Source organism: Lonchura striata, chromosome 1A (assembly GCF_050655825.1).
Source record: "Lonchura striata isolate lonStrDom1 chromosome 1A, ASM5065582v1, whole genome shotgun sequence".
NCBI classification, from domain to species: Eukaryota; Metazoa; Chordata; class Aves; order Passeriformes; family Estrildidae; genus Lonchura; species Lonchura striata.
The window spans coordinates 60,250,470-60,277,592 of record NC_140741.1 but is presented as its reverse complement, the minus strand read 5'-3'; the positions used below and the strand labels follow the sequence as shown (position 1 = coordinate 60,277,592).

The window sequence follows — 27,123 nt, the reverse complement described above, 5'->3', positions numbered from 1 at the left end:
GCTCAGGACTGTTCAGTCACTTCTATTTATAACTCACACAAGCTCCTCCAGGGCAAAGGGAGTAACTGGTGCTAGGGAAAATAAGTCTGAAGAAGGCATTGTCCAGTGATGCACACTTATGGCAATGTACACCAACCACATACCATTACTGTCTGAGTAAGGGTGAAGTCAGCAAGGTGAAGGAATTATTTCCTTCTTTTAGTGCTCAGGAGGCTCTATCTGGAATACTGTGTCCAGTTTGGGTTTTTCACTGCTACAGAGCAGTGAGAAGGGGAACAAATCTGGCAGGGGAGCCATTGACACCGTTGGGAGCTGCTTGGACCATGTCACCAGGGGGAAAGACTGAGGGACCTTCTTGGTCATCAGAGGAAAGGCTAAGGGAGATTCAGGTGCTCTTGTCTATTAACTAAATGGGTGCTATAGAGATGGGACCAGACTTCTCTCAGACATGCACAGAGAAGTTGCAAGAAGGGAAATTCTGATTAGACACAAGTTTAAAAAAAGTCCCAATGAGAGCAGTCAGACACCAGCATAGGGACCCCAAAAAGCTGTGTGATCTCTATCTTTGGAGACATTCAGAGCTTACCTCAAACTGGTCTTGGAAATTAGCTTTGTTCAAGGCAGAAGTTGGAGTGGACCATCTGACCAAAGCCTTTGAGTTACTCCGTAGTACTGCTAAACCTACTAAAATATAGGAAACAGCTGGAAACAAGGAACAACTCTGTGGCTTCTCAGAACCACCAGCTCCCTGCATGTTCTGTCAGCTTACACTTTAAAGGCAGCAGAATATCCTGCTTGGGGCAGGATAGAGCAAGAGGCATCCCACAATGGCAGATTTCGATCTCATGTTTGTCATTAAGAAGCTGCAAAATCAGTCCCTCCCTGGGTAGTGTGTGTGTGTGTGTGTGTGTGTGTGTGTGTGTGTGTGTGTGTGTGTGTGTGTAAGGGCAGAGTGTAAGTGGAAATGTAGGGTGAGCTGAATGTTGTCTCTTGCTCCCGAGTGTTGTTGCCCTCTAGGTGCTGCTCACAGGCTGTAGTGCAGCTGCCAGGGATGGCTGAAGGAGACTGCTCCCCGCTGTCCACTTTGCCTCTGCCAGGGACAGGAAAATGGGAGGCATTTCTCCTCTTCAGCTACCTCTGGTTCTGGTCCAGTGCGATGAGACACACTGAAACCTACAAGGTAAGGTTTGTAGGGGAGAAGGTGACTGCTGGGCACTGGCCACACCACTTGTACTGTCAGTCCTGCTGCGAGACAGTCAGTCACCCTCAGCAAAGGAGCAACATGCACACTTGGACCAAAAGTTGTCACAAGTTGTGGCCCTGTGATTCTGTTCCTTGGGGAGCAGATCTGATTAAAGTGGTCACCTGGTCCTGTAAGCCTGGAGAAAGCCCCCAGCTGAGTAAGAGGGACTCATGACCCCTGTGCCACAGCAAGGGCTACAGGACTGGAAGGAAGAGGGTGAATCCCTCTCAAAGAAAAATCTTGTTTAGGGAGGGTGGCACACACCAGCTGCCAGAAGGGACAGGGAGTACTTGGGAGGTGACCCCAGCAAGGTTCCTCCCCATTCCAAGTTGTGTCACCACTGACATGGATCTGTGCTCCAAGGGTTTACTGCACCCTCCATGTCACTCCTGCCCAAGCACGTGGAGCCCTACAGCCCTGGCAAGGCCATGGGATGGTGACCCTGAAGGTCCTGGGACTGAACAGTGTTTTTGTTCTTCTTTGCTCTTTTCCCATGACACTCCTGACCTGAAGTTCAGCAGTTTATCCTGCCTCCTGATAATCCTGGCTGCTTTCATAACCCAGGTGTGCTCTGTGCCAACCCTTCTCTGGTGTGTACATTTCTAGCTCTCTGGTCTCCTTGAACAGGAAGAGGAGGGACTGGAAACCAGAGGGCCCTGAAGGCAGAGCACCTGCAACCACCACCACCAAGGGAGCCCTGTGCAGGAGAGAGGGTAGGGATGAGCTTTACTGGGTTTACAGGCCTTCCAGTGAGCAGGTTTTCAGAAGATACAGCACAAGGATCCTGCCTCCTCAACTCACTTGTTCCTCTTTGGTCTAGTCTGTCTGGCCCAACCAGTCTAGGATTTCCCTGGGAGGTGTGTTTGGGATTAAGTGGCCAGCTGCTTTGGATAAAGCTCAATTATAAGGAGAGAGGAAACTGCTGCTTTTCCAAAAGTCTCTCCTGAGGTGTGAGAAACTTGCAGCGCTGCAGCACCCCTTAGCCAGCAGTGCAAAGTTCCACAGAAACTTGTGTTTATTTTGGCATTTAAATGAGCTCTCACACAAAGCTGCCTTCATATCAAACATGTGCAAAATAACTCTGGGCGGATTAGTATTTGTGTCATTACAGAGGTTTCAAAAATTACTCTAAAAGGCACTCTTAAATCCTTGGAAGGAGATTTTCATTCTCTGCCAAGCAGCATGCACAGTAACAACAAAATAATCAAGAAAATCGCCATGCCCTGAATCAATGGGAGTGCATATGATGGCTCTCATCCCTCCTAGTCTGCTGCCTCTGGGGCCAAGGCACATTGGGAGGTACTTTCTGTGACAGAGTGTAAGGAATTGGTAAGTGTGTGGGATATAGAAAACACAAGGTAAAAGCACACTTCACTTCTATTTCTCCTGTTAGCCTGCTCCTTTGCTCCACCAGACTCCACTGAAGAAGAGGAGCTGGCTCTCTTTCAACATATTTTTGAATCATCCTGGGACATATTATAGTTATCAATGACACCACATCTGCTTGAAAAGCTAATTTCTTGAATGTTAGGTACTGTTTCAAGCATATGCCTCTTACCTTCAGTCTACAAGTTAATAAGTTTCATCACGGCTTCACAAACCCTTTTCTCAGCCTACTCTCCAATATTATACTAGGATCCTTGAGTTTTCTCCCTCATCCTGTGTTACACCTGTGGACTGTATAGGTAGAAGAAAGAAGAAGAGGGATGGTTAAAATAATTTCCACCTCAAATTTACTAAAATAACCACAAGTTGTCCTGTGATACATTTCAAAATCAATCCTTAGGAGGGATCTTTCTCATGCCAAGGGATTCAGAAGCCTCAGATGTCCTTGTGTTGCCCTTCAGTGCTGGTAAGCAGAGTGCGGAAGACCCAGGCTGCCTGATTCACTGTGCCTGAGGAAGGGGTTTATTTGCCAGGCATAAGAGTATGTGGTAGCACAACACACCATGTAGAATCTCATTGGAGAGTATTCTCTAAAAAGGGAAATTATAGCCTCGTACTATCAGGAGGTTTAAAAATTATTATCACCATCATCATCTTCATTGATATGATTTTGTTTCTACTTGCAAATAAAAACATTACATGTGTTCAGAACATCAGAAAGACATCTTTTTACAAACTGAATTACATATCTACAAGCTCATTTCCTATTCTTGATCATGCAAGTACCCAACAAGAGGCAAGCAAATAAATACAGAAGTATTGATCCAGCAAATACAGACCCATGCAGTGATAAAAAGTTCACATCTTTCCTCTGGCATTTGTGTGCTGTGGCTTGGATTTATATTTCCTCATTTCTCACTCCTAACATCAAATCAGCTTTATTCAAGAAAAGTAGCATGGAGAAGCTACTATCCCTTCTTCTGTACCCTCAAGCAGCTGACCTTTGGTCCACAATGACAGCTTTAAAGAAGCATCTCTCTGCCATTTTTCCCCAAGTGCAACCTCACAGGGGGCCCACTCCAACCAATGGAGAGCTACCACCCCACCAGCCATTACAGGAATCACATTCCCAAGGAAGAACACCAGTTTCTCATAGACAGGCTGTTTGGGTTTTTATTAATTAAACAGTCCATATACAAAGTACTAAATAAATATACAGCTGTGTCAGACGCCAGTGTACCACACACACCCACTTGGAGAGCTCTCTGTAGTTACATATGAAATACCATGGAAAGCTATTTATCAAATGCAAAGCAGGTTACAGAATGATTCAGCCCTGCAGACTCATAGCTCATCACCAGGCTCCAGTCCACACACCACACACACAGTTGTGCTCACTCATGCCTGGGAAGAAGGGTGTCTGCCCTCTGTAACCTGGCTGCTTGGGAAATGTTTGTGTTAATGGCACAGACACACTCAGGGTGAGGCCAAGATCCAGGGTTCACAGGATTATATCCCACCACGGTATTACAAGGAGCCACATGGAAGAGGCTTTGTCTTTGGGGATCCACAGCCTGAAATGGCTATGGTGGGGAGGGAGAGTTTACAGAGGGGCAGGCACCTTGGGCAGCTCAGCTGAGGCACATGGGTAGGAGCCAGAGATGGAAAGGAAGCTCTTAGAACATGAATTGGAACATGTGTCAGGGGAAATTGGTATAGATGGTTTTATGTCTTTAAGTTTTCTTCCTCATCTCCAGCATGGCCCCTAGATGATGAGGAAGGTGCTGGGAGCAAATATGAAGATGAAAAATGGAGTATTCTTTCTCTCTCTGTCTCTTCTTCACTGATCTCTGGAGGACAGCCAGGCAGGGCTGGGAGTGGGCACAAAAGTAACAGGAGATACATAAAGATGTTCTCAGTAGTACCTGAGATGTCTTTGTGGGTGAGCAGGAGGAAGGAATGGGGCTGATGTTCCTGCTCCTTCCTCTTCTCCCATCAGATGAGGGGTGCAGGGACTCCCATGAGTTGATTAAAGCAGGTCCTGTCTGGGGCAAAGCCAGTCACAGACCCAGCTGATGATCTTCCTGCTTCTCTAGCATTCCTGATGGAAATAGGCCATAATGCTCTTCCATCAGAAGAGAGAAGCTCCATTCCACGGAGACAGAGTGAGCAGGGACAGGATGGCCAGGGCTGAAAGCTATGTCTGAAGAATAACAGGGAGCTACAAAGATGCCTGTGTGGGGGAAAGAGGATCTCTTTCCTTTTTTGCTGGTGTGGGTTGACTCTTCTGCAGGATCATCTCCCTTGTCACCATGTGGCCCATTCCCCGTGCCTCTGCTGAGGGGCACTTAGTCTCTGCTCACTGTGGAGCTGCTACATGGGGCTTTTTCCACCAGTGTAGTCATGGTATGGGCTTGTCCGGGCCTTGGGGCGAGGGATGGAGAAATCATTCTGGGGTTCAATAGCCTGAAAAGGAAGCACAGAAGTTTTTACCTCTGAAAACTGGACAGAAGTAATAAAACAAGGCTCATAAAGAAAACAGAGGAAGGAAGGGAGAAACATCCTGAGAATGTGACATGTAAGGCTGTGGAAGAGGATCCTGGCAGAACAAATTTGTTATGGAGACAGGTCACCAGAGGGACCACGTGGGAACACGATGTGAGCTACTAGACCTGGCTAGGCGGCGGTCTGAAGGAGGACTGGTGAATGGACAGGTGGACATGCAGACTGCCTGCTCTGGAGCTGCACTGCAATTTCCAGTGTCTGCTGGTGGGAATACATTCAGGGTATAGGCTGAGGAAATAAGCACACTCTCCTGAGGAAAGGGGCACAGTCTACTGTAGGAACTGTGCTTGAAGAGACTTCGTATGTGGTACCAAATCCCAAAGTATTGAAAACCTCTTTACATGGGGCCCCTTTTGCCTTCCTATGTCCCTGGACATGTCATAGCCTTTCTTTCCTCCCATCCACAGGCACCTCCAAGAACATGTCACAGAATCATTTGGCTCCATACAAAGCACAAGCCTGCCTTCACAGGATCTGCTCTAGGCCCTTCTGTGTTTGCCCCTTCTTCTTCCCTTCCTTTCATCACCTGAACAGTAGCCTAGAGCCTGCATGTGGTGAAAGGGGTGATGGTGGCATGAACTTACCTTCATCTGAAAGTGAGAAGCATACGGGGAGTAGTTGGCATTTCCTGTGTCACAAGACAAAAGCAGAGGAAAGTTAGTGCATTAGCATTATACAGCAGCTCAGAAATACCACATCAAGGGACACTCAGAGGGTCTGTGGCTACATGAGCAGCTGCTTTTAGACTTGTCTAACTGTGCAATGTGCAGTCAGGAATGGGCTATAATATCCATAGGTGGAGGACATTAAATATTTCCTTCTGAAAGCAGGAATGAATGGTATTGCAAATAACAGGACACAGATGGCCTTGGAGTTTAGACACCTCCTGTTGACTCACAATTATTATCACCATCACCAGCCAAATCCCTCCCACTTGTATGCACAAGACCCCCTTCACAGTATTCCCTGGGAGAGCCTTTCTTGTCTACTCTCTCACAAACCTGGGGGTCTGACTCCAGGTGATGAACATAACACCAGTAGCAAATCCACACTCAGAGGAACCACATCTCCTACCCAAAGGTTTGGGAAACCTCAATTGATAGAAATGTTTTGCTTTGTCCAAGTAGGCAAAAGACACACAGAAAAGAGAGACTTCTTTGCCTCCTTTTTGGATGATGGATTCATTCTTACATGGGTATGGGAACCTGATCAGAAATGGAATAAATGACCTTCAAGGTATAACCTATATAGGCCTGAAGAGCTGATGCACCACTAAGAGACAAAAGAACCTCCTGATTTTTTACAAGGACTTCCCAGACGTAGCAGGATCATAAAGAGTTATATTTCAGCCCTGACATGCAGCAAGTCTCCTACTCAGTCACTCCTCCTACACATCTTTAGCTTTCGCATTGGTCCTCACTCATTTCCCTCATGTCTGGAGATTAATTTTCATATGCATTTTCAAAGTTTCATGAGTCTGAAACTTCTTCCTAGCCTCTCATTTAACTATAATCTTCAAATATTTTCTTGTAGCTCTCCCATCTCTTTTAGGTCATGAGTGGTGCTTGTGTGCTTAGGGCTGGAGGGGCAGTGGAGTCATTAATTTCACCATACCTTGTACAAGTTCATCTTGGGTGTAGGCACGGTTGTCCACTCCAGTTGTCTGCTTTATGAACTTGGGTTGGCAGAAGTCATTTTCTGGGGGGTAGTCTTCTAGCTTCAGAGGAGCAGTGAGGAAACAAATTTCAGGGACAATATACATTATCAGGAAAATCCAGCCATTGGACACCAGAGCAATGGCCACAACAGGATCATCCCACGCTTTTCTGTCTAAAACCGTGTTGCCTTTTATGAGCATAGTGATCCACACTACCCAAATGGCAATGGAAAACAGGACAGTGACAAAGATATGTGCCCCATGCCTCTTCCAGCTTTTATATGGCCCACAGAATGTGAATATGGAAACCAAGAAGGTCAGAGCCATCAGGAAGAGCACGTAGATCAGAAGCATGACAAAGTCCTTGTTGGTATTCTCCCGAGCCATATTCAGGAATTCTTCTCTCTGGTTTACAAACATGGTGACTAAGTACTCAATGCTGATCACAACTTGTACCAGGGCAAAGGAGACAATGAAGAGCAGTAGCACCCGCCAGGAGAAGGGCTTTCTTCCTCTCACTAATTTGTTGAGGTTGCAGGCATGGGTGAGGAGGCACGAGAAGCAGAGAGCAAAGATGACTCCAAACAGGAAGAAGCGAGTGGGACGAGTCCTGTCATTGAGTTTTATGATGAAGGCAAAAGTGAGACCAAAAACACCAAGCATGCCTAAAAGAAAGAAAAAATAGACGGAGATCATGTGCCGCTTGCTGTTGTCTTGGACTTTGCAGATGAGGAAGAAGAGCGAGCAGATGAGGAAAATGGTGATGAGGATGCCTGCTGCAGCCAGCGACTCCAGGACAATCCCCCAGGCATTCTCTGTGTCACAGAGCAGGTAGTAGTCAGCACCAATGCTGCCGCAGCCTGGGGGAGGTGACGTTGTCATCCTCTTGCCTTCTTGAACAACCTCTCCAAAGCTGTAGAAAAAGAGAAAGCACAGGTTGTCAAGTCAATGATCTGGGTACTGTCAACAGTGGGGAAGGAGAGGCAGGACAGACCTGTATCCCCACCTCACTGGGCAAGGACACCACAGTGCTAAGGACATGGGGCAATAGCAGCAGAGTCATCTCAAAGTTTGGCACTGGTTCTCCATCAAGTGCAAGCCAAGCCCCTCAGGAGGAGGTAATTTACCTTGCATGTCCTCTGCACTGTGCCTGATGTTGTGCAATGTTTTAGGAGTGTGGGAAGCAGGGAGAAGGTGAGGCACTGCAGTGGGCACCTGCTTGGTGCCCTGCAGTGCAGAGACTGAGCTGTCTTGTCAGTTCTGTGATACAAGAGCATAGTAGTCATAACCCAGTTTACACTCTTCTGACAAGTTCAAACAACATCGGTACCTTGTACCAGGGAGATTCAGAGATGAACAATGCAGAACAAGAAACTCGTTCTCTTTTACATTAATTTCCCCCCTTTTACCTTCTCTGAGCCACTTTTGGCTTTGGTTTATTGTTATGAATGAAGGGGAACTTTACCTTGCAGATAAGTAATCCAGATGCCTTCATCATAGCTCTTCTCACTCCAAATTCAACACTAAATACAGGCCACCGATCACCAGCCCTGAACTCGTATTTCTCCTTCTTCACGGCAGTGTAGCAATAAGGAGTGTCTCAAAGACCTCGCTCTCCTCCCCAAGATACTGCCTTGCACTGACTAGAGGCCTGACATGTCACAGCCAATGCTGCTCATTGCATGAGAAGTAACCACCAGGTTACTGTGTGAGGAGTCCACAAGCCAATGATGTCAATGATATCAAGGTCCCTAAAACATTCCTGCTGCCTCATCATAAGGACTTCAGTGCTGAGGAAGCCTGTCTCCCAGGGGACAAGAGAGCTTAAGTGGGCTGTTAAGGGGAATTAAGTTCCCTACTTTCTTGGGAACTAGAAGCATATGGAGAATCCACAGCATGAGGGCCTTTGGCACATCATGGCCCATTATGCATGTTCCAGAGTTCAGACCCTAGGGGCCAGGTACTGATTTCTAAATACTAAATTCCTCAGCTAGCCTTGAGTCTCTAAAACTGATCAAAAGAGGAGTTTAGATACAATATCACAATGCAACGTGAACAAACCTGTCCTTAATGGTGACTCACAATGGAAAAACAGGGGCTTTCTAATAGACAGGAAAAAAAAAAAAATCAACTTTGCAAAATTTAGACTTTAGTGCTCACTATGCCATTTGCCTTTATTTTTTTTCCTGCTCCAGAATAACATCCTGCACTCATTAAGTTGGTTCTCAAACCCTTCCAGCAGATTTCAGTGAGTGCAGATTGTGTTTTTAATAATTGGCAATTGATCTAACCAAGGAATGAACAAAGGGTGAAAACACCACCAACTCGCTCCCAGCCCCACATATGCTTCAATGAGCCTACTTCTAACTGAATTGGGGAAATATTTTTCCAGCTTCTAACCTCACTGTGCAAAAGATGTGCAGCTCTTCAAAAGGCTGGCTACAATAAAATGCAAATTATTCAAATATGCAGGAAATTTGGACTGCCATGGGGAGAATGGAATAAGTGGATAACACATGAAGGACTTTTCACAATCGACGTACACAAAATTTTGGAGATTTATGATCTCTAGCACAGATAGCTGTGTTAGCTGGACAATTTGGAGTAATAAATAATGAACCTTTCTGAAAATCTAGAGAGAAAATTCTAAAATTTTATCCACAGACATTTACTGTTGATTAGATTAGCTTATCTGTTCACAGCTCTGGCAGACACAGACCGGCGCTCGCTGTTGAGGCATGTGGAGAGCCCAGAGAACCAGCGCGAGTGACCCCATGACAGCACGGCTTTGGCTCCTGATGGCAAGCGGCGCTTGCCACCACGGCCAGTGGAACAAATGGGATGGAAATAACCTTCCTGACTTGGAGAACTGGGCCACTTGCAACCATTTTTACTGCCTTCTTTTTCCAGGGTAGATGTCCTGCGAGGCATGATGAGCCTCTGCCCTGTCTCCTGGGCGAGTGGTGCTCCCCAGAAGCTAAGTCTGCTCCTCCAGCCCCTGCAGCAGTGTCTGGGAATTCCAAGGGGCTCTGCAGGGGCTCTACGCAAAGACGTCTGTGCTGTGGTAGCTTATACAGCACACCACAAATCATAGTTCTCGCGTGAGTCTTCTTCCTCCAGCTTGACCCTCCTTTCTCACTGTATTTGTACACAAAATACACCCATTCACCCAGACATCTGAAGTCGTTTCCCGGGAGCGTGTCCCCAGCTCCAGCTGGCAGTCCCATCCTAGAGTCAGGCCGGGAGGCACTCTCAGCTCACTGTGGCACCCCATGCCCCGCGCAGCCACGGTCCTGCGCGCCATCCCAGCCCAGCTGCAGAAGGCAGGCCCAACCTGGATCCTGTAGAACACTGCCTTGAATTACCTTTCTGGGTGCTGCCCGGTGAAGGCAGCAGGGAGGCTCCGTCTAGGAGAGGCACTTTTCCAGCGCAGCAGGACCCAGCACCCCCGCTCCTGCAGCGCCGGCCGAGCAGCAGCTCCGCGCCCGCCGCTCCGGGAGCTTTAACAGCTGGAGGGCCGAGAGGTGGGGCTGAGCACGCCCACTCCAGTTCCACCGCCTCGCCTCTCCCACAGGACACGGCTGTGAAAATTCGGCCCCAGTGCCAGGAAATGAAGTAAGGCCTCCTGACGTCAGCGGGGCACTCACCCCTGCGTCGGGGTGGAGATGGAGCCCTGGGACAGCGCTGAATGCGGCTCCGTCGGGCACCTGATAAGGTGCTCCCCTGTCTGGCTCCTGGCACCCAGGGTGGGGACCGCCACTGTGAATAGCAGTGCGTATCTCCCTGCTCCGAGCCCTTTGTGTCTTTGCCCGCTTTCTCGCCAGATAAACTGCAAAGCAGGCGATGAGGAGCTGCGGTGTGTGAGCGGCCCGCAGTGCCAAGCCTGGATCCGGAGATGGGCTCCCGGCAGGTGCTGCGTCTGCTCTGCTCGTCCCTTCCACCCGCTTCTTTCCTGAAAAGGGCAGCTTGGCTTTCCTTGTGTCTCGCTCAGACCAGCCTTAATTTCTGAAGGCTCAGTTCTGCCTGCTCATGAGCTCTGAGTCACTTTGTCCAAATTGCTGGCCCAAACAGTTAATGAGCAAAGGCAATGACAAATTCCCCCTTGCTCTACATTTTATGCCTCTGGTCCGACACACCTATCAGCACAACCCCATGTAAATCCTCGAGTATATCCAATTTGTTTGTGACTTCATTTGTTAATTTAAACATTACTCACTGGGAGTATTTCATTATCCTGATTAAGGAATTGACATCAAGGCCTATTCACATGAAGTACTCAGTCCCTACACACACAGCCCAAAACCTAAAAATCCTCCTCACCTCATGAAGTTTGTGCTCCTTCCCAAAACCAGGGGTGGGGTAGAGCAGCTGCACATGCCTGTGCTGAGGTCTAAGTACCCACAGGTGTCTCATTTGCTTGTTAATTTTGTTTGGTTTAGGGCTTCTGGCTTATTTCTGGTGCTGATCCTTTTTGAATCTCACATGTGGAGACTGCCAAAAAACTCATACAAGAGAGTCCTCTCTTCCACACCCCACAGAAGTACATGAGGACCTGCAGGGATGAGTGGTTCATCCAGTGAAAGGCAACACTCAGTGCAGTCACTGTGGGGTGAGCCATGCTGAGCCCTGAGACAGTTCTTTGTATCCTTCCTACTTTTATTTCAAATAAAATTCTGTGTAAAATCCTGAGGCTTCTTAGGAAAGGACATATCACGTTTCTCTCCATGAAATTAATCTAAACTTTAAAGCAGGTCCTGGGCTTAGTGAGGTAGCCAAGAAGGAGGCAGTTATGAAAAGTGAGAATAGAAAATAAGTAGAAATGGAGAAGAGCTTAGCACCATCTCAGTGGGACCCAACTTGTCTTAGGAAACCATCTCAAGAAGCTTTCAAAGGTCACTGGTCACTATCAGCCTATTTGCATCTTGTCAGAGCACATTATAGACTGCCACCTACTTCCATACATTAGCACAGACACAAAAAACCTCCTGGAATAGACCATGTCAAATTATATCAGGGGAAGAAAAGATAAAAGTAACACAGACGTTTTTCAGTATGCCTGAGAAATCCATGAGAGTCAGTCATCAAACATAACCTGTACTTTCAGAAGGCTAATGGGGCTACATTTAAAAATCATCCCAAGTGATTTTGGAGCCTGAGGGCTGCTGACTCACTGTAGAGTGAGACATGGTGTCCTTGGCTCTCATGAGGTGCCAAGGAGGGTGGAGAGGCACCACTGGTCTACAGGTGTGAGTACAAATGGCACAGTGATCACACCAGAAAGGTGAGATGGCTGTCACCTCCCTTTAGGGATAGGATGTAACCTGCAGATAGAGGCACCTAAATTTAGATGTCTGATGGTTATTACCTAAATGTGAACTGAATGTCTCAGCTCCCAAACAGCCATAAGGTCAGAAGGACTGTCCCAGCTGATTGGATGCAGGTGCCTATTTCTGTGTACACTGAAATGCTCCCAGGTGTGGTTACCTGGGGCTTCACTTTAGTTGCTTGCACACCAGCACAGCATCATTTGAGATGCCCCAGTGTCTCCTGCTCAACCTCCAGTGACCACTGCAGGAGCACATAAATTTCCCATACTTCCTCTATCAGACCTGGCAGATGTTTTGGATACCCTTAGGCATCTCAAATCACCTTTGTAAGAGCAAATGGATCAAGTGCTCAGTCTCCCTGGCTGTTTCAGATTTGAGATGGCCAGCTGATATGTAAGTACTTAGTCCACTATAAGGACTTAATTCTGATACACCAGCATAGATAGTTAATTGAAGATGCTGTAGCTCTGTTACCTGTTACTCAGTGAACAGCATAAGGATGGCATATAAGATACAAGAGCTGTGGGAATCAATCCTTCTGGAGCATTAATTCACTCTAACAACACAGATCCCAAATGACCCTATGCAGCAGAGTATAGGCAATCAAATTGACTCCTAGGTGTCTACAGAGCAGACTTCTTCATTGGAGGCAGTCATGTGGATTCCCACTATAGCTGGCGGAGAGAAAGGGGCACTTCCAGGATAGTTGCAATTGATCTGCTTCAAGACAAACCAAATCACACCTCAGAACTACCTATTTTTTTCCAATAGAGATGGAGACAAGAGAATGTTATAGATCTTTACACTTGACAGCTGAATTGCATAGCAAATTTCCAAAATAATTTAAATACAATCCAGTAACAAAATGCTGGCAATGTTGGAAGTTCCTTTAGGTGGGAGGATGTTGGTAGCAAAACTGCTTTCTTTGGCCATATTTCAGCCCTGGACAAGCAAGCTGGCTTGTGGGAAGGATAGCTGACAAGGAGAATCAGGGACAGCAGCAGGGTCTGACCCTTTTGGGCAACAGGCACCCACAACTCCAGTTCTCAAGCAGCAGGATGAGGGCTGGGCTCTGCCCCTAAGTCAGCTCTGCTCCCTGCCCCTTCTTGCTGCTGGCATTGCTTGGCTCTGCTCCCTCCTGCGGGGTGGGAGTGCCCAGTGCTGCTCAGTGCCAGCCATTCTCCACTGGCTTCAGTGTCACAGCAAATGGCAGAATGCTGCAGCCCCCTCAGCTCAGCCAGGCATGGGGAAGGAAGCATGTCTGGGAGGTGCAGGGACTGAGATATCATCTTTTATTAAGACAAGTAATAAGGCAAGCAGATGCCTGGGGAGAGATGGTGCATGGCGCTCTGGAATGTGTCTAAATAACATGTTTATGTTTGGCCAGTGATATTGGCTGCTTTGTGAATAGGTTTGTGGCATTCCTTCTGCTTAGCTACCTGTGCACAACAGATAACTTAATAACATAAGAACAGCCTTTCTCCCTGAAAAACATCCCCCTGCCAGTACTTATCACAGTCATCCTGAGCTAACATTACAGCAAGCTCCATCCATTTTCTTAATCTTTAGATCAATTCAGGTATAAACATTATGGCATCCTTGGAAAGAGCCTGGCACAGGGATGATGGGTCTTCAGCCAGCCAGCTCAGGGCACCATTGCTTTAGACAGGAGACAAGACAAGGGAGGGAGTGTAATTTCTGGAAAGGGACATGTGGGATTTTTGCATAATACTGGACTTTCTCCTGGGTGTCCTGTCCTTGAATCCCTCATGTTCTGGCTTTGAAAGCATGTATTCAAGGATTATCAAAAACTCTAAGACTCTAAGAGTTGAATAGTTTTCCTTTGGAAATTAAAAGCGTTGAACCAAAAAGTAAATATTATGCAAAATAATTGCAAAAGAAACACATTCTGGTGTCGTTCACAGCCTTTACTTTTCTCTGCAGCTATCAGTTATTCCAAACTGCATGCTGTGCTCTGTGCCACTTTCAGTCTTAGGAAAAATAGAAACATTTCTGGTATGTAACAATGCTTTGCTTTCTGTGATGATTGCTGCCTCCTCTTAAAGAGGTTCCCTTCTTTAAATGAGCAGGTTTTGGCCAACTCCTTTCTCTTCCTGCCTCCTAAATGCCCTAGTTCCTGGTACAGAACTTTCATTTACTGGGAAAGGGATAGATTTGGTCAAGGAAAGGACAAGGAAACTTATTAAAATATTGAAATAAATGTTAGTGAGTATATCCTATATACAGAAGCTTTCAAACCTGTGAATTAACTGTTACAGCATTCCTAATTGGTGCAGCATTCCTGTGAATCAGGCTGCATACAAAAACGACCCTGCTCAATAATATGGAAAATTCTTCTTTACTGCTTCTGGATCAAACACCTCCACAATAGCACAAAGAAAAGCTGAGATCCAACATATATCACTCCTCTCTTCTAGACTTCATCAGAAAAGAAAAAAACAAAAACATTGATAGGTATTGGATTATTTTTTATCAACAAGCTTCTTCATGCAAGTACAGATCTGTGTCCCCCTGCAGCCAGCATAAAAGCTGGCATAAACTCAATATTGTCTCTCCTGGATAAATTATCAAAGATATAGTGGTGTTTATATGTTTAATTAGACACATCTGGTTGGACTTGATGATCTTGTAGATTTTTTCCAACCTTATTGATTCTATGAAATGGATATGTACAAGTCTGCTACTGACTGCAGAACCATGGCCTGGGTAGAAGCCAGCAGTTATGGTCAGTGTGTGTGCAGACTAACCTTTAATCAATGCTATGATTTTTCTTGACAGAAATAAGTATCAGGGGAGAAAAATGCAAGGAACAATTATAAGTTAAGGTAAAGTAATTGAATTCACAGCCTATTGATCCCAAATATTTTCTTACAGTTTAGAGCAGGTCCCCAGGGCAGGCAGTTCTTGTTCTGAGTGTCAAAAATCCCAGTGTCATCTCCTGGAGCTGGAGAGTTGCTGAGGAGCCATGTGAAGAACCACAGTGGGAATCTTAGTCAGGCTTCAGGAAAATGTAAGCCAAGAACATAACACACAGTGCTCTGGTGCCAGCTCTACTGAGGGATGTCTTGCTGCAGTCCTGGGAGAAAGAGCTTCTCATCTGTACAGTTTCTTCTGGGGTGCTAGGGGCTTGGCAGCAAAGCTCAGGGAACTCCATCTGCCTGCTCTGTTCCACAGACACAGCCATCTCCCAGGAGCCATGGGCATTAGAATCTGTGGGTGCTCGTGATTTGAGGGGAGATGGTTTGTATTCCTGTGGGTTAGAGCTGGAGACTGTTAGAAGTGCCAGGACAGTGCTTACCTGACAGAAATGCCAGTGAGTAATAGTTACCAGATTATATATAAATGACTTATAAATCCAATGCCTCACTTCTGCTTGATGGTTCACTCAAGATAAAGTTTGTTGCTTGGCCCTGATTATAGATGACCATAAAACTTGTCAGATATCTTGAAGGGCTGCTCAAGGCCTCACTCAGATGTCAGCATCCATCAGGAGAGTACTAGCTTGATCCATGCTCAAATCCTTCCCTAGCTCAGTGTGCGTATGCCAAAAAGACCACTACAGCCTCGCAAATGCTGAGATAAGAGAAAAGCAAGGATGCGTGCTTTTATCAGGCTAGGGCTAGGGCCATGTTTTCAGCATGCACAGAATGCCTTTTCACTCAGATCCTGAGGACTTCCCTCCCTGTGGCAACCCAGGAGCCTGGGGAAACACTTGGTTTCTGGCACAGGTAGATGGTTTGCCCAGGAAGCCTGGACATCTCATGCACAGATGGCAGTGGATCCAACCACTGCTGGGGAAGCCCAGATGATTGCTTAGGACGCTCATCCTGGGTAGGGGATGAAGCTGGCTGGGCAACAGAGCTCAGTATCCTCCATTTAAAAGGCCAGCATATTGCTGGCCACCCTCTTTTCACTTGGCACAAGATTATGCATGCAGGTCTCCTTCCACTGTTTTCTCTATCACAGTGTGTATTGAGGCAAGTGAGTTGCTCTTCCAGTTTTGATGACAACACAGACACAGTATCCCCAGATACTGCCTCACTGGAGGGCCAGGACTGCATTTCAGTTCTTTACTCCTCCCACCAAAACTCTTTTCTTAAATGATTCTCTTAATGCAGTTTTGCCAGAAGTGACCAGTTGTTGCATCAGTATTAAGGTCTCTCAAGTTTCTTTCCACCCTACTTGCTAATCACAACTGATGCTTTATGAAATCTCTATCTCCCAAGCATCACCAGAGACACTGAGCTCCCTAAGGGACATACCAACAACATGGGTGTGTTTCAGAGGCCTGATAGCATTCCTGTTGGCTTCTGTGAAATGAGGCCTCTTTCTGCAGTTTCTGCCTCATTTTGGCAGGCACACACCCAGACAAACACACACATACCTGTGCGCAAGCACACACACCCTGCCGGCAGCCACACCCAGCCTCGCACTGCCTGCCATGCTTTGGCCTCTGTGGCTGCAGTCTACTAAAACTAGATAAAAATGCAGGAATTGCAAGGTGTGAGGGTGCTGTTGGTGGAAGTGGTAGCTAAGAGAGGGAAGAGCAAGAGAAGGCAATGACAGGCCAGGAGTGGAAGTGGCAGTCAGGCAGGTTGAGAAAGAGAACGGGCAATCGCAAGCCAGAAGCATCACTGAAAATGGTTTTCCATAGAAAATTCACTGCAGGATATGCAGCACATCTATCTATTGTTCCTCTGCAATAGGTCTCCTTTGCTTTGGGACACCAGATCCAAAAGATGTGCACTCTTTAAATGCTATCTAGTTCACTAGCTCCACTTTTTAAAGATAGAGCACTTGGGGCCATAGATTTGTATTCTAGCCAGAGAGATTAAGTACCTGAGAACTGAAGTGGAGGCCTAATGTAATCCATTTAATTATTCTCCCTTTAAATATTTCACAATAAAGAGTGGAAATCTCAAAGAGATAAGTTAACTGAAAAACGCAATCTGTGCACAAAATTCCTTCTATTATTAAGTTTTCTGATTCATGCAAAGAAAAAAACAATCCCTTAAATATATAGTCTTAAACACTCACACACAGATACTCCTCCTCACTCATTTGACCAAAATTTCATTATTCTACTGAAAGTTCAGGTGGAAATTTCCACTGACAATTCAAACCAGCTGTCAGAACTCAGAAGTGTCTCTTCATCTGCTGATGGGATAGTTTCCTTGTCTCACCTCACAGCTTCATTTAGCTCCTCTCCTGATTTCAGATAGGCCTGTGGAAATATTTGCTATCGCACATTAGCTATGGTCACTAAAGATATTGTAAACTTGACATGTTTACAATGACAAGCAGCAATATTGGATTAGAAAAGAGCATTAAACTGTTAAATGTAAACTTTCCAACTTGATGTTGTGCCCAGGACTAGGAGAAGGCGAGATCTGAACTAGACAAAAAATACAACTGATTGCCATGTCCCTGACATTAATTATTTTTCTTCCAAACTTCTTGACAATCCAGGAGCTCCCCTAAGCTAGAGGGAAGAACATCAGTGTGCAGTCATTATTAATAGCCAAATGCAGAGGACTGGGCTGAAATAGAGAAGGCTTACAAACCTTATCTAAATGGCTTGCAGTATGAAGAGAAAGAGGTCCTGTGCAACCATTTGGACCAGTACTGCCAACCAAAGGAGCCCCTTTCTGGCTGTGCTATGCTTCTTTCCTGGGCCACTTAGCTGGCTACTGGGTCTGATGGACAAGCCTCCCATGGGAGCCCCTGGACTCCCTGTTGTTCTCCAGACCCAGCAGCCCTGGCTATTTTGCTTGGCAAACAAAAGCGACGCTGTAAGTGACAGCCATACCCCAGGGAAGGGTTGAGTGGAGATTTAATTGCCAATTAACATCTTCAGAAATGCAACCACAGCTTCAGCTAATGGTATGAGAAATCCAGGAAAGCATCAAAGATGAGGAATACTTCTTGGTGCGTGCATGATAAGCCAAAGAGAAGCTTTGCCTCTGCAGCAGGTTCTTCTCTTCCAAAGTTGTTGCATTGCCCGATAATCCCTTCCTTTTTCATTATGAACAAACTGCTATAACAGACACTTGTTTTCAGTCATGAAATACCAACTGGAACACAAGTAGTTCTCTATAAAAGGCTATATATTGCTTTTTCCAGGAATCCCTGGCTGCAGACTGGACCTCAGCAAGGATAAGACCCATCAGCTTTTGGGCACCAGGTAGTGTTACAAATTTTAGCACAGACCTTCTGCTTAGCACACAACATATCCCACTATGTGGCATGAACTAATTTGAAAGAAAAAAGCCTGTGCTATATGTGAATGATGGGATCACACCCACATATGCTATGGATTTGAGCAATATCATTGCTCCAAGGGCTTTATCTAATTACAGAGCTGTGATACACATGGGATTCCTGTTATCATGAGATTTTACAGTACATGAGATTTTCCCTCAGTCAGAACTGAACACAGACAGTAGATCTGAAGCTGTGTTGAACCAGAACTGAACCAAACCAACTTCAGTTCTACTTAACAACTCAAATAAGAACTAAATCCAGGCTCTGATGATTCACCTGTCTGATCAGCAGTGTGCTCTCACTAGAGGTAAAGGCAAAGAAAAGTAGCAATTCACATGCATGATTCTGCCAAACAAAGCATACATTCTGGATGTATTACATGGCAATCTGGTTTCTTTATCAGCATCTGTTAACAGTCCTGTTCAAATTTAAAAAAAAAATTCTGCTATTTTGTAACAGTTGATAATCCCCAGTCTCCAGAGTGGTTAATCTAGATGTGTGCATGGTTAAAACTTCTGCTGGCCAATTTAAATGTGACTTTCTTAACTACTAATTTGTAATTATGGAGGAGAACAATGACACTGTTGAAACTACTACTGCTTAGAATGTATCCTAACCTTGCAGGACAGCACAAAATTTTGATTGTTTTGCCCTAAATCTAACCATCCCTCTTGTAATTTATCAAAGAGTTGACTACTACAATTAATGAGTTGAAACAAGTTGTTGAATATAAATAAACCATCTTTTCCTAACAAACAGTATTAATTAATTAACAAAATTAACATTAATTAACAAGAGACTTGCCTAGAGAGCCCAACAGAATCTCTGTTACTTTCTATCATTCTTGTTATAGATAAACACAAGTATCTGGTATAAAGATGCTTGTTTGGTATCTTCTAGAGCAACTGGAAACAGAGATTCCAGCCAGTTCCTTAACAATTGAGGTGGGATATGCCTGCAGGTGTGCAATGGAGGAACCTCTACCTGCACAGAGGTTGTAGTAGCTTCCTCTGGCAAGAGGCTTCAAGGCACAGAAGTGTTTCCTGAACTACCATTAAGATGGGGAGAGCCACGTTGGAACGACTGAGGCAGCTCACATCTTTCCTACGCTCTGGAAAACAGAAGCAGAACAGAACTGAATGCAAACAGCTTGGGCAGACACCTGTTAAACAGACAGGAGGAGAGTTTGCAGGACCATATTGCAATGCAGAATGAACAGCAAAGCACAGAAACAGCCCTGTTGAGGGGGCTTGGCTGCAGGCTACTTGGGGGGGGCAAGGCTGGGGACAAGCCAGGAGTGCAGAAGGTGCTTAGAAAAGGGGAAGCATACATGAGACTTTCATGGTGAAGGAAGGGATTTAAACATGTAGAAGAGAATAAAAGCTGGTGTGAGAAGATTGGAGGTCCCAAAAAAACACCGAATAGTGGAAGCTTACTAATACAACACATTCTGGGACATGCTGAGCAAGAGGAAATCTTGCCTGAGAAGAATCTCAGCAGAACTCAGCAGGTCGGTGCTAGCTGAAGAAACAAAGCACATCATTATCAGTTAATTATGTGAAGGGAAGCCTTGGTCAATGCTTCCAAAGAAACAAGTCAGTCCATGTGGAAAAGCCTGAAGGCAGGGAGGGTAGCTGCACTCAGGCACTTGTGGGCAGAGAGGCTTCCTTACTCCAGCCAGTGCAGGGAGATTCCCTGTCCCTCAGTCACAGGAGAGGTGGTTCCCCAACTTCATGTACCTGCAAGCATCACTGTCCCAAGATACCAGTCACTGAATGCTTCCAAAGCTTAGTGGAATCCCTTGGTAAGCCTTATCTAATCAAATGATGGGAGCAGACTGGGTAATGATGCAATCTGGCAAGACAATTCAGGAGAGCAGAAAGATGCAAAGTATGTCTCTGGGATTCTGCCAACTGCAGAGCAGGCAGGGTCACCTGCTCTGGTGTACCAGCACCTTGTGTGTCAGGCAGTTCTGGTTTCTGCCGCGAGGCTCAGCCCATCGCCCACACCAGGCACAGAGAAAAGCCTTCCAGCCGAAGCAGAACCCAGGGCAGCACAGAAGCTCACAAGCTGTTTCCCTCTATACAGAATTCATTTTACGGCTCACAGCTTCTAGTTTTAAGGCTCATGGCTCTACTTTGGCACAGCAAGCAGAAATGTACATATTTGTCTGCCATCATGAGAGCAGAGGAAATGAGTATCCAGATCACAGAAGTCACTTCAAAGCAAGGTCACTCAACCATGGCTGGCTTCAGGTCTCTATCTGTCAAAAGTCTTTTCCCACCAAGAGAGATAACAACTTCATCCAAACTCACTATCCTGCTGGAAAAGAGGGCTTCTCCACCCATCAGTCCTCCTCTTTATCCCTGTATTTTCATGTGTCAATAACTTACAGCACTATCTTTTCCACAGACTTCAGCATATTTTTGGACATTAACCCACAAGCCATTTGAGGCACAAAAGTATCCCCACCTGCACATTTTTGTGCTGTCCATATAACTTGATAATACACAGTCCTGTAGATCTCAGGTGGTCAGAGAAATAAAGGGCTAACAAAGCTGGACACTTCCAGCTGAGGCTGCCCTGGCCTCAGTAGTGGGGCAAAAGTAGTGGAAACTAAAGAACATGACAAAGGAGGAGAGTTCTCAAAGGTTTTAATATGTTTATTCTGACTGGCAGAGGACAGGCCCCGGTTCAGGGGCTCCACCTTCCTTTTCAAGAAAGAACAGAGCAATCAGCTTTCCAAAGGGCTACTTATGGAAAAAAGAAAAAAAGGAAGCCTTATGGGCTGTATCTGTAAGATACAAAGACATTCACCAAAGATTTAATTGATACCATGCCCTCCAGCAAGCTCCCTTGCAAAACAGATTCGTCAGCAACAGAAAGTTAACAGGGCACTTGCAGTAGTCAAGTCTTCCCCTACATTTGCTGCTTTTACTAAATCTGCAAGCCACAATTTTCTGCTATAGGATTTTCAGAGGACACAGCAGTCACATAATCACAAACAGTCCTTGCAAATAGAAGAGCAAGACTAGTGAGAGTGATTCCCCCCACATCAGCTTAATGCAACCCTGATGGGGAGGGAATTTCCACACTAATGATAAACTCTTCATCAGACTGACCGGTGGCAGCATTTGAAAGAGGAGGGAATAGCCTGGTATACAGAGAATGGATCTTCAAGAAGTCATCCTCTGAACTAGACAGAAACAGTACAATTGGAGTATAGAAGTCATATCTGAGCGGCAGCTTTGGAAGAACCAAAGGGTCACAGAACACTAGCAGGTTTTTTGCAATGAAGAGCTTTCTAACAAACTTATCCAAGATGAGAAGGCCCGGCTACAGCCAGCCAGATAACCTCACATCTGTCTGTGCTTATGTCTCAATTTGATCTTAGAGAGAACATTGTAAACAATCTTTTTCTGACATTTCTTCCGCTGATCTTTTATAACCATTCCTCACTATGTTGTCCATTTTGGACAGAACAGCCTTTTTCATTTTTAAAAGTTTGCATTTTTAACTAAACTCTTTTTGAAAATTGAGAAGGCGACTCCAAGATTCCTAGATGATACTGAGGAAATTCTCACCAATGGGTGAAGGAAGACTAAACTAAGATACAAGTATATCCCTTGAGTGTATCCAGTGGAAAATAGCTCAAAGCTCTGCTTCGTGTTGTTGATTGTGTTTGGAGAAGACTAATCCTTAATGACCAAAGACAGCCTTTGGCAGGCACCAGGGTAAAGGCTTAAGAAGCCTGTAAGCATGCACATGAGCAGCAGTAATAGGATATCACTCACTTGTGGCAAATCTATCATTCTGAATACATATTGAAGGATAAGAAGCATTACTTCCCTGCTGATGATATACCAAGCACAGAAGCTGTCAAGGATGGATCAGGCTGGGTATTTCCTGTTATAAATTTCCTTCAACTGAGCTACAGTTAAGACAGAAGACCAAGTATATGCAATTACATGGATGACTCTGGGGTACCTTAATTTCTGTTGCTTTAAATAAAACTGAATGATCCTTCACACATTCTTTCCTAGGCTTGCTCCATGGATCCTTACATTGCTGCTGAAGGAAAGGAGGTACTTTTGTGACTCCAGCTCTTATTTGCAAAAGACTTTCTCCTACATTGAAGCGAATAAATTTCATGCTTTAGGCTTATTAATGGGATGGAGCAAATGTTGAAAAACACACAAAGGAGTCCTTTTTTCTGGAAGCCTGCATAACCAAAGCAGTTCACCCTTATCATACAGTCCTCCATCTATATCACACAGATAACCTGCAGAGCAAGTTCTGCTATTTGCTTTCCTTTACACAGAGGCATGTTTGTGAGTGAAAAATTTGAGCAGGATTAAGGGGGGAACTTAAGTCCAAATGGGAATAAATGCCAAAAAACTTGCCTTCCTTGAAAATATCAAAAAGGGAGGAGGAAGTGATGGACAGAAGCAATGGTGTCTGTGAGACACAAGAAAAAACTTTTCCCACTTTTTGCATAGGAAGCCCACATTACATTTCCCTTTCCTCAGGAACCTTTACAAGCACTAAGCCCAAAGGAAGGCAGAAGCCTTTTACATGAGTTCTATCCCAACTTTATTGTAGAGAGAGGCAACAGACCACCACACACATTTCTGCAGTGATGAGTATCTTCCTGAAGAGAAGGCAAAGTTAAAGAGCTCTCTTACCTTTGGGCATGCAAAATTACCCTGTGTTAAACTCTATGAAACACAGCTTCAGGCTTGTAGGTGCTTCCATGAAAAAGTGTTGAACAAGCTCCAAAGGCATCCACCCTTCCCTGAGGACCTACAATATCAACACCTAAAAACTGCACAGTGCCACTGTCTTCTATTGCACAACTAGGCATGACCTTGGCACAGTCCAACACATCCTACCACAAGGCATGATGGATACTCGATTACCATGTTCAGGAAGGCAAACACTGGTGCCCCAGGGGGGCTTTGGAAGCAGAGAGAAAGTATTATTGTCATCACCCTAAGTTTCTGTATTTGAAAGGTCCTCGGGAAGAGATAGAGCACTGGAGGCATGGCTGTATTCATCCTTGGACCAGAGATCAAGTAACCATTTCCATTTCTTAGGTGCCAGAGGAACAAAACTTCCTTAGTTCTCCCTTTTAAATGTTGTTATTCAAAAGGAGCTTTCCTAGTCAGACCATGAGAAAACGCCATCTGAAAACTAAGAAAGTATCTTTTAACCTTTTATTTTTAAAGTTCAGGAGTTAACTCCAAATCTTGGGATTCTGTCAGAAACTCATATTCCCATTCTCTGTGTTTACAATTGTTGGGGGCTCCCCCCCTCAAAAAAAAAAAATCTACTAAGAACATAAAGAAGAGGAGCAAGAATTCAGAATGACTACATGAACTACATCTGGCACCAAAGCTGGATTTTTACAGCACTTACTCTGCAACATTTACAATAATTAATTTCTCACTTGAATGTTTACAGAAGCTCCTTACATGTCATTGCAGGCAAACAACAACTTCACATTTTTACATCACCAGAATGGTTGGTGCATGCCTGTGTCTTTCACGGGTCATGCAATGAATTCCATTCTTTTTTAGGTATGTCAAGAGCTTTTAAGTATCTTTATTATTTTCCTTCTTCTGTGCTTGGTTAAACTGTGAATTTTTACTAACTTCGGTCCTGATTTGTAAACTAAGGCCTTCCAGATTGCCAATAACTTCTGTGAGCTCCTCCTAAACCGAGACTTCTCAGCACAAGTTAGTGGTGCTGCTAGAAAGTCATGGCATTCAGCTCTCCCTCTTTAGTTATCTCTACCTTTCTGGGGGCAGGGGGACAGGTGGGCTGTCAGGCCCTTGAATGAGTTAATGCATGCCTCATTATTTTTAGAAGATTTAGGCTCAAGCTGCTGCCACAGAAAAAGGCCCTGGATTACCCACTTTGGTTCCTAGCTGTGCTTTCTGGCCCATGCCTTCCCTTGCAGCACCTGGGCAGGAGGTGCCTGGCACTGGGGAAAGGATATGGCCAAATCCTTTTCAGATTGGTCAGTTCAATGAGGTTCTGTACTGGACCACTTGGGTGATTGCAGGGACTGCTACTATTTTGCAGCTATTGTCACTTATATTGAAGTTAGTTAGCCACACTAAAATCCATGTTTAATTTTACTTCTCCCCTCACAAGAGTTGACCCACTTCTGTTAGCTCTAGAACATTTAATGAAAGACACTCTATCCCTACTTGTTATTGCCCCAAGTACTCAACTACACAGTACTAAAAATCAAAACCATAAAACATAATTTAAAACATGTATTACATATAGAAATAGTCACTTTCTCATTATGGACTTTGGAAGTGCAGAACTGTTTCAACCTGCAAACATCCCCATTGAATGTTTTTTGAGAACACAGCTTTCATTGAAACTTTACCTGAGTTTCAACCATAAAAATATGACAAATTGTGTTAGCACAATCCTACCTTACATCATGCTAAGGTTAATCCTCCACTCAGCTCCCTGCTGTGTGAAACTCCAGAGGGTGCAGGGGTGTGCTTCAGAACTGCCCCTCAAAAGCCCTCCTGACTGAACAAACACACTGGCAGCAGTTGTTGTATGAAAGTATGCAGCCACGTGCATACCAACACGGGTCTTTTCTGAACATTTATTCAGAGAGAGACAGGTCTCACTTCATTCTTTTCCTCATGTTTCATTAGATCAGCTAGAGATTTTGCTTTAGACTGGCTGCAAATTCTGTTTTGCCCAAATACATCTCCGGACACTCCCTATTCCACTTCAGTTATAAAAACACCCTCAGACCCAGCCCCCCTGGAGTAGCCACAATAAAGAAACCATTTCCTGCCCCTCCAACCTGTTGAGATATTTTTAGTTGAAACTGAATGCACATACCTGTGGCAGGTGAGGCACCAGTAAGAATGGGTGTGGTGAGACCTTTGCTTTTCTAATGTCAAGTGCTTCTACAGCTTGTCATTCCAAATCCAGGGAGGTGGCCAGCTGTCTAGTCACTCCTCTCAATCAGGCTCTGTACTCTTTCACAAGGAGCAGCTCTCTTTCTCTCCACCAATATTCTTGCTACTACAAGAGGGATAATCTTTGACTCCATCAAAGGACAAGACATCCCCTCTGCTCTTGCAGGCCTCCAAATAGGAAGAACACAGTGAGATGCTACAGACTCAAACAACCTGAAAGGAATTCTGAAAGGAATGACTCTGCCCTACCTCCACCAGCAGCCTACCTCCTCCTGCAAAGTGCCCTTCACTTCACTTTACAAGATTGGTTCAGGACTGACTCTGCATCCCATCCATTACAGAGCTGGGAATAACACTCGATACCTTTTCCAAGGAGCCAGGACTCTCAGAGAGATTTAAGCTTCCTTTGCTTATACTGGAACCAACCCTATCCTGCCTGCAAAGAATAAGAGATTTTGTTCAAGCACCCAGCAGGACAGCTGGGAGTGCGCCCTTGCTCCATGGGGAACAAGCACTTTCATCTCCACCCATATTATCACTCATTTTGTTCTCTCTCTGGTGCATTGTAGGCTGTTTCCTCTTATCTGTGTAGTTTGCTACCAAAGGGCCTGTAAAATGAACATGTTCTCACTTATGGGCTTTTACCCCTGCCCCTCTGTGCTAGGACCTGGAGAAGATAAACACTTTCTCCTTTACACAAAGGCTCTTAGCAGTGAACATACCCAAGATTTGTACACTTACAATCTGCCACTGACTCAAGACCATTTTAGAGCTATCAGGCTTGAAGATATTAGGGTGATTTAAGTAAACTGCTACAACATAAATAGAGTGAGAACGCTGGCACTCTTTTTGCTCCAAACAGTATCTCGGCTCCCCATGAAAAAAGACCTGTTTTCTGGCATTTCTTTGCAAAATGTGCTGCCTGTAACAAAAGTGTAAAAGCATTCTGACTAGCATACATGTGGATTCTAGATTTATGCTGACAGTGTGAAATAACCACTGTGCTCATCTTGACTACTGCAATAGTTTCTGCTTTCCATTTAGATCTAAAAAGGACTATTTTGAATATTGTTTTTCACATAGCACAAAATCCAGTTTATGAATGCTTCTACTGGACATTAATTTTTCATGTTTTCAGTAAATTTACATATGCAGGAGCTTCTCACTCTTCTCTGCCTACCAGCAAGGAACATCCTGTGTGAAAAATTTTATTGTCAATGAGAACGAGCAGTAACCTTCTGGTTTTATATGAAGTACATTTATCTCATCCTTGCTAAAGTCTACTTATCTGGCATGGAACACTGCCTAAGAGTAACAAAATTCCCTGCCTAGGGAAACAAAGAGCATTCCAGGATACCTGTTTTTCTGCATCTCCCAGCTTGCGAGTTGCTATCCCATGTAAACACCCCCATCTTGTGTTCACTTTTAAGTACTACGAGAATCGACCACAAAAACCCCACCCAAAACCCAGACCTATCCTTGATGGTGTCAATCATTAGCAGGTATCGGATCGAACTCCAGGCAGTGAATGTTTCATCCTGCTGAAGCTTGTTCTCTCTGTGCTGGACTGCTCTTCAGCTGACAAATCTACACTACTGATGTCACATCTGAATTGCCAGGATTGACCCAAGAAGAAAAACTTCTGGCAAAGCTGATAGACAAAGTGAACAGAAGAGGTCAGTGACAAGACAAGGAAAAACA

At 45.0% G+C, this 27,123-nt stretch overlaps 1 protein-coding gene and 1 long non-coding RNA gene across 2 annotated transcripts in view; one reads left to right on the top strand and one right to left on the bottom strand.

Annotated features, from left to right (window-relative positions):
- Window positions 1-27,123, top strand: part of LOC110483098 (uncharacterized) — a 36,834-nt gene that overhangs the window by 8,449 nt on the left and 1,262 nt on the right. The window contains exons 2-3 of the long non-coding RNA XR_014952100.1: window positions 18,323-18,383; window positions 19,364-27,098. This is a non-coding gene — a long non-coding RNA (uncharacterized LOC110483098). The remainder of the gene's footprint in view (window positions 1-18,322; window positions 18,384-19,363; window positions 27,099-27,123) is intronic.
- LOC110483097 (retinoic acid-induced protein 3) lies at window positions 3,285-10,326 on the bottom strand. Its single transcript, XM_021552745.3, has 4 exons — window positions 10,217-10,326; window positions 6,809-7,764; window positions 5,779-5,822; window positions 3,285-5,095 (listed from the first exon to the last, which is right to left on the bottom strand). The coding sequence occupies exons 2-4, from the start codon at window positions 7,731-7,733 to the stop codon at window positions 5,003-5,005; spliced, it is 1,062 nt and encodes a 353-aa protein (XP_021408420.2). The 5' UTR covers window positions 7,734-7,764; window positions 10,217-10,326; the 3' UTR covers window positions 3,285-5,002.

Excerpts from the sequence above, each read along its gene's own strand:
- LOC110483097 (XM_021552745.3), bottom strand. The coding sequence starts at position 7,733 with ATGACAACGTCACCTCCCCCAGGCTGCGGCAGCATTGGTGCTGACTAC. Across the intron at positions 5,823-6,808 it reads CCAAGATGAACTTGTACAAG|GAAATGCCAACTACTCCCCG; the intron begins GTATGGTGAAAT and ends CTTGTGACACAG. Across the intron at positions 5,096-5,778 it reads CTTCTCACTTTCAGATGAAG|GCTATTGAACCCCAGAATGA; the intron begins GTAAGTTCATGC and ends CTTCCTTTTCAG.